The sequence below is a fragment of the Lathyrus oleraceus genome, chromosome 7 (genome assembly GCF_024323335.1).
Source record: "Lathyrus oleraceus cultivar Zhongwan6 chromosome 7, CAAS_Psat_ZW6_1.0, whole genome shotgun sequence".
Taxonomy (NCBI): domain Eukaryota; kingdom Viridiplantae; phylum Streptophyta; class Magnoliopsida; order Fabales; family Fabaceae; genus Lathyrus; species Lathyrus oleraceus.
The window spans coordinates 160,923,956-160,932,106 of record NC_066585.1 but is presented as its reverse complement, the minus strand read 5'-3'; the positions used below and the strand labels follow the sequence as shown (position 1 = coordinate 160,932,106).

General features: G+C 33.7%; 1 protein-coding gene across 1 annotated transcript; it reads left to right on the top strand.

Moving 5' to 3' along the window:
• Positions 1–3,934: 3,934 nt before the first annotated feature.
• LOC127107008 (chlorophyll a-b binding protein AB96) lies at positions 3,935–4,932 on the top strand. Its single transcript, NM_001427052.1, has one exon. It carries the CDS (start codon positions 3,999–4,001, stop codon positions 4,800–4,802), a length of 804 nt encoding a protein of 267 aa, NP_001413981.1. The 5' UTR covers positions 3,935–3,998; the 3' UTR covers positions 4,803–4,932.
• The last annotated feature ends 3,219 nt before the right edge of the window (positions 4,933–8,151 follow it).

The window sequence follows — 8,151 nt, the reverse complement described above, 5'->3', positions numbered from 1 at the left end:
TTAACTGTTTCGATCTCTAGTATAGTTTTTAGAACATTGATTGTAAGATGTTTTAGAACATTCATTCTAGACCATACAAAACAATCGTAGCCGTACAAAACTGTCGACAAAATATCAACCCTTGAAATAATAAGTAATAATAATAATTTAACCCTTGAATTTTATTCCGTCTGTTTTCTCGTCTTATTCCCATACCAAATAAATATTGAAACCCCCTTGTTATTTACTTTTATTTGCACTATCGTTACCTTGTTAAAATTTGCAATCCATATGAAGATGCATTTAATTTATTACTTCAACGAGACTAATACACTTGCTATAATTGTCCACCACTCTTTGTTTGGTGGTATGTACCCTCCGCGCTGAGAACACACTCATTGACATCTTACGCCTTCTTTTCAACGTTGCTCTCCTCGCTTTTATATGACATTCTGCTCGGGTGACCACTTTTGCTAATGAAAGAACTAGCTTCTAGGCGAGAGACTCGTTGGAGTGTCCCGCCTTGAGCCCATAAATATAACACTACAAAAATATACATGACCTTGACCCAATCTTAATTTGAGTTTTAAACTTGAAAAAAAAACATTTTTAAGTTGTCAAAATTCTTATTAACAAAAAAAAACTGCATATAAATAACAAAATAATGCAATGCACATATTAAAAAATTAGCCCTCTATCCCTCTTCTGTACACTTCTAGTAGTATACATATAATGTATGAGAATTGTTAGCAAAACTCATCAAATATAAATATCACCTAAGTCGACATCTTTATCTTTATCATTATGTACAACAAATCTATGATGAAGATCCAGAGTTGATCCTCCAACTTCTGAAAAGAAGTGCAAATATAAATTTATGATAGAACAAATTTTAAAAAAGAAAAAATGCAACCTAAAATATTTTTAATAGAATAAATAAACAAAAAAAAATTATCGGCATCATTACATCATGACATTCAAGTAAGCATTAACCAATAACCATTAATTTATTGGTTAACAAAAGTCAATATCAAGAACAAAACTTTGCAACATTTTTGAACCATTTCATAAAGAAACCTTTGCATTGTTGTTGAATCTTTTCAAGAACTTGGCTTGCAAAAAATTTGGAAGTCCTTATAGAGGCACAATCGTAACGATTAAAAGACAAAACTGCTAACGTGCTAAAAATGCAATTACCAAATAAACTAAAAGCAATTACAAAAGAGTAAAGTTATTGTATCACCAACCAACATCACATGAATCAAAGTTGCAACATCACAGAACCTTTCATCATTTGAATTTTTCAGATTCAATAAACCAACTTACTTCTATGTGAACTACCTTATCAAAACACATTTTGTGAGTCATGTTGGAAGCTCGACAAAGAACTACTTTGAAGATCGACATGCAACTTCCATGTGGAATATTGATGTACTATGATTTGAAGACATTCATTACACAATATTAAAATCGTTACATTATAAAAAACAACAATAAAGTGTTACATCAGATGTGAAAAAATGTGCCACCATTAAACTGTAAAGTTGAAACAAAGATATTAGAACAATAATGTTAAACCATTAAATTATGAAACCATTAAATGATTAGCAACATTCAAGGTTTTTAGACATTGAAATCTACTTTGTGAAAACCAGAAAGAGAGAATGAAAAAATACACCTGAGAAAGAGAGAGGTAAAGAAAAGGTATGAAGAAAGAAGAGAGAAGAAACATAAATAAAAGGAGTGAATGATTTATATAGAAGATAAGAAAGTTTCATAAGTAGGAGCACCAAAAATTAAAAAAAGGAAGAAGATGATGCACTGTTAAGACCCATGCGACTGTTGCAACCATTTGTGTTGTCATGACTTTGATGATGAGAAGAATTTCCAACTGAATTATCATCTTGAGATGTAAGAAACACGACATTTTTTTACAACAAATAACATCATGCATTAGATAAAATAGAGAGTATAAGCATAGTGAAATAGATTATGTTAGGACATTTTCCATCCACATTCTAAACACAACACTAATAACTAAGCCAATCAAGATTAGACATCAATAAATTTTATGAACTCAGAAACTAATAAAGTATTACCAATCTATTTCCTTAAACGAAGCAACCAAGTAAAATTCTTCCACAAATTATACATGAGTTTAGGAAGCACAATCTTTAAATCTCTCCAATTACAGATCATTTCTTTTGCTTTGGGACACACAATTCGATTATACAAGTTCTCTAGGTTGAATAATCTCACCATTTGTGAATGAATCATTTGTTGAATTGAAAAGAGAGTTTGATTTGCAACAACCATTGTCAAATTCTCACTCATACACATATTTTCTTCACCCATACATCTTTGGGGAATTTCATCAAACACCATGAGTGCAAACTTAAAACAGACTAAACATAAGAACAACACACACATCTGAACCAAACAAGAAATAAAAATAACAATACCTATCATAGATACACAAACACAGTATCTTAGAGATTTCATATCTTCTGGTAGTGAAGGCTCTGATGGAGGTCATTTTTTATGTCCGAACCACTTTGGTTCATTGGTTAGTGAATGTAGTTTTGGAGTAACGAGCAGTTAGTGGTTGTTGGCGGAGCGGAAGGAAAATATTATGGAGGTTGGAGGTAGAAAAACCCACAACTGGAGAGAAACCTCCCTTGAGGAGAAGACAACCTCCATGTTGGCGGAGAGAAGCTCCAATAACGGAGGAGAGACCCCTACAAGAGGGGAGGCGACGCTCACAATATAGAAAAAACCCTAATTTTAAAGAGAGAGAGGTAAGAAATTCTCTCTCTAAAATTCTTCATTGCGTGTGATGATTAATGCCATTTTTACCCTATTTACTCTAAAATAAGCATTAAGCGGGCTTTATAGAGAGGCAAGAGTGTATTTCCATGTCGAATTTGCGATCTGACTGACATCAATCTAAAAGTAAATTGGATAACCTATCACTTGTTTGATACGGGTGTACTAAAGTTGAGTAATTGATAAAAAATAATTTCAAATGTTGACGATACGAAGAATCATCTTATAAAATATTAAACAATCTCTTAAAATATTCATAATTTCATAAATTTATTTGAGAACATTTTATGAAGTCAGAAATTAATTGATTAATTTACTCTTCATTGAAACTTTAAATTTACATTTAAATTGTAAGTGTTCAAATTATAACAAACATGAACACAATATAATTTTAAGATGTGATTTTCAAGTCCTTCCCTCTCGATCATTCTCCTACTTACATAAACAAGTTTATTTTTTCACATAAAATAACTCATAACATTCATTTATAATAATATCCTCAATGTATATATAAAAAACAGCACCTTATCAAAACTCACCCTCTAAGTTATTAAAATTGACCAAGAGGTTTTGATATCTACTAACAATTCTACCCACCTCATTTACACAACTTTCTGATGTTACAATTAACCATATATTGCTACTATATTTCAATAGATTCATTTTGATTTAAAACTGATTTGGTTCTTTTCACAATTTGTCTTCCTTGATCTTATTTTATTATTACACGTTGCTCTAAGATTGGTTGAAATAAAGATCAGAACATGCAGTGGTCCATTACTGTCAGTGTTTTCAAGTTTGTGGTTCTCAACTACTAAGTACAGCATGTGGACCCAAAATACATCTTACACTGCTGAGTCAGTTTAAATCACAGCCTCATAAATTAAGCCAATTTTCTGATATAATAAAACGTTACTCATATATCTATAAGAATCTCAGAGTTACACATGGAGCACCAACATTGGTTATACATCATATGTAGAATCTAACCCATAAGTGGATTAGAGACGTGCCAAGTGTAGACAGAAATCTCAACTTCCAATGAAATTGTAGCTTTAGATAACACAAGATAAGAGCACATCAACTTCATCTGTATTATAAATACACACTCATATTCACCTTACAAATCACCATTCATAAGAGTACAATTATCAAAAGCATAACAAACCTTTTCAATTTCCTTGCAATAAACAATGGCCGCATCATCATCCATGGCTCTCTCTTCCCCAACCTTGGCTGGCAAGCCAGTCAAGCTGATCCCATCAAGCCAAGAATTGGGAGGTGCAAGGTTCACCATGAGGAAGTCTGCTACCACCAAGAAAGTAGCCTCCTCTAGTAGCCCATGGTACGGCCCAGACCGTGTTAAGTACCTAGGCCCATTCTCCGGTGAGTCTCCATCATACTTGACCGGAGAGTTCCCAGGTGACTACGGTTGGGACACTGCTGGACTTTCTGCCGATCCAGAGACATTTGCCAAGAACCGTGAGCTTGAAGTTATCCACTCCAGATGGGCTATGTTGGGTGCTTTGGGATGTGTCTTCCCAGAGCTTTTGTCTCGCAACGGTGTTAAATTCGGTGAAGCTGTATGGTTCAAGGCAGGATCTCAAATCTTTAGCGAGGGTGGACTTGACTACTTGGGCAACCCAAGCTTGGTCCATGCTCAAAGCATCCTTGCCATCTGGGCCACTCAGGTTATCTTGATGGGAGCTGTTGAAGGTTACCGTATTGCCGGTGGCCCTCTTGGTGAGGTTGTTGACCCACTTTATCCTGGTGGTAGCTTTGATCCATTAGGCTTAGCTGAAGATCCAGAAGCTTTTGCAGAATTAAAGGTAAAGGAACTGAAGAACGGTAGATTAGCCATGTTCTCTATGTTTGGTTTCTTTGTTCAAGCTATTGTAACTGGAAAGGGTCCTTTGGAGAACCTTGCCGATCATCTTGCCGACCCAGTGAACAACAACGCATGGTCATATGCTACCAACTTTGTTCCCGGAAAGTGAACACTATTATGTTTATGTTATTGGTGAAGTATGTTATTGTTATTGTAATGTTCTTCCCAATTTAATGTGAATTGTTATGGTTATCGTGTGTGTATGCGTAGGTTAACTAATATGAACTGATTCGTTTTTTTTTACCGTATATAACTAATTATGTTTCATGTTTTGATTGGTAGACTAAGATAACATGAGATTGAAAATATGGTTTCAATGCTTAAATCAAATTGAAATATCCAATAACAGGCCGTTAAATTAAAACAATTACATTTTCCATTTTAGAAATAATATTTTTATCCATCAAAGAATGGCGGTCTGGTTGATGATCCTCTTTTTAAAATGAATATATTCTTCTTGGGTATTTTCCTCAAACACTTATTAAGTGGTTAAGAATATGATACTAATTTAAATAAACAATAATAGTCTCAAGGAAAAAAAGTTTTTGAATTATTAACATTTTATACTTTAATTTTTTTTATTTTTAATAGAAATGCTTATATATATATATATATATATATATATATATATATATATATATATATATATATATATATATATATTGACACCTTTGAAAATTTGAAAAATGCTCTCTACACGCACCATAAATCACCCCTATTAGCATTTTTTTGAGTTACATTCTATTTTGAATAAAGTATCATATTTTTTTTTGAGATACATTCTATTTTGAGTAAAGTATCATTTAGAGCAACACTATTCTTATAATATTGTAACTTTTTGAAGTCAATTTATATTAAAGTAAAATCAAAATATATTAAAATTAAATGAAAATGAAAAGTCCTATATTAATTCAAAAAGTCAATATCATCCATAATATTTGTTCGAAAATACTAAAATAATAATACATACAATCATAAACTATTGAGTATGTCTACCCCCTGCCTCATTCGTTGGGGACTGTCATCCTTAAAGAGTCATGTCTCTATCCTTGTTCTACCCATCTCCACAACAGACAGACTGCGACATGCTCTTAGTGTGGTCATCCCTAGCCTCAAGTACCTCCTGATTAATTGTCATAGGTGATGTTCTAGAAGTGTCTAGTGTCATGATAGGATGTAACGCCCTATAGAACAATGTCATTTAGTCGTCTGCATATGTCCGTGTACAGGAGCTGACACCTTGTGATACTCTAGTACCAAGTGACTCTCAAAATCATCTATTATCGCACCGAGATCTCTGCGGAAAATGCCGGAGGAGCAAACTCATAGGGAGATGTCAGAATAAACTGCAAGTAGCCAAACCGGTGCATTACTCGCTCAAGCAGATAAAGATACATAAGAAATGACACACATGTCAGTCATTTAGAGTATAAGGAAATGACGTCAAATTGACGCATTTTACGATGGCCCTCGTATGAGCAGAATCAAATTTCATCTGGCACATGACGACCAAGATACACTATGAATGGCTCGACTACACTATTCCACATATAAGGAACATATGTGGCATGGTCAACCCCCAAATGGGTGACCATCATATCGACAACTTCCTCACGCCCGATATTTTTATGGTCCAGTAGTCTCCCCCTGATAGGAAGATGCAGGAGACATGATACGTCATCCAAGGTGATGGTCATATCACCTATAGGAAGGTGGAAAGATGACATCTCAAATTGCTACATCTCTACAAAAGTCGCATGCATGTTGTGGTTTATGGTCATGTACGCAACAGAACATAAATCGACAAGATTGAAATAATGGATAACATCAACGAACCAAACAACAGTGGGTTGTGGCAACTCTAATATCTTTCTGCTGTGGTTTACCGATTTCAAACATGTACTCCTGTAAAAATAAAATATCATCATCAGTATCGATTTAATTAGTTGAAAACATATATATTGCAAAAGAAAATAAATATACATATCCTTATCAGACATACCTAGCAACATGGTCTGCATATATGAAGTAAGGAGGTGACAATGGAGCCTCTTGGGTAACTCTCTGAAGGGGCATCAATAATGGCTTCCTCCTGGGCTTAGGGGTCTTCAGGGACATCAGGCTCTACTGCATCATTTGGAGACTCATGGCCCCGCGAAGTAGATGCCTGAGAGAGACATCTACGAGAAGCAGAACCAGATAGTTGGGAACTTCGGTGTTGCGAACCATCAAATGATTTATCATTAACTCGTGGCCTCATGGTCCTTGCTGCGACTCTCTCACGTCGTACCGACGCAATTTGGGACACACGGTCGAGCCTAATTCTTTTAGGGTTATTTTCAGACATTACACATGCGTTAAAAAAGGACACTCACATCACATATTCATATAAATTCAGAGATAGAGTAATCAAGAGATTCATCTCCAAAAAAAGTTCAGAAAGAATCTGAAGATGTATCTCCGGATAAAGCTACGATTTTGAAAAAATGAAAGAAATACCATTGCAGTCCTAAACTCCAACAACCTTTTAATGCATATCCAAAAAAAACTACCTATTTTGACAGCACACTATCTAAAGTAACTTAAATAACTTGTTTTTCCTAAAAACTCATTAAAAAAAAGGATTGATTTTTGAAAATTTTACCAAATTCTAAGTTGTGGAAGAGAATATTGAATGGAGTAAGAACCTTTGTTGTAAATCAAGTAGAATGCAATGATAATCTTGATTGGAAAAAAAGCTTGAATGTATGAAGAGCACCGGTTAGATTTTTTTGAGGTTTAATGAGTTTTGAAACAAACGAAGGAGGAAGAGAGAAGGTTTTGGCACGGGTTAAAGTATTCATCCCGTCCGAAAATGAATCTTCGTACCACCCTCTGAACTTTGAATTAATGATATATACCTAGATGCATCTTCAGACTCACCATTTATTCAACTGGAGATACATCTCTGAATTAAATTTTGGTATAATAGGAGTGTCTCTTCAATTTTCTCTAAGAAATGACTTAAAAAGGTGCGTCCGAAGATGTATTGTAGTTTTACTAGTTTTAATAAATACACTGAATAATTATGTAATATGTGTTTAATAATATAACTGAAAATTAAAATTAAAGTGTAGTATATATATATATATATATATATATATATATATATATATATATATATATATATATATATATATATATATATATATATATATATATATATATATATATATATATAATGCTTCTTAACTTCCCCATCTTAGACTTAGAAGAGTATTACTTCTCCTACCTTTAGGGGTATACTAATGAAAAACAAAAATTTGCCTATGGAATTCAAAATATTTTTCCGGACGCACCCCAGTTTCTACTGAATCCACTCGTAAGTGAGACTATTTTGGATATGACTGTTGAAGCGATAAAGCAACAAGCAAAAGTAAGTATTTTTATTTTTATCGTCTCCACAAGGATTAATGCGA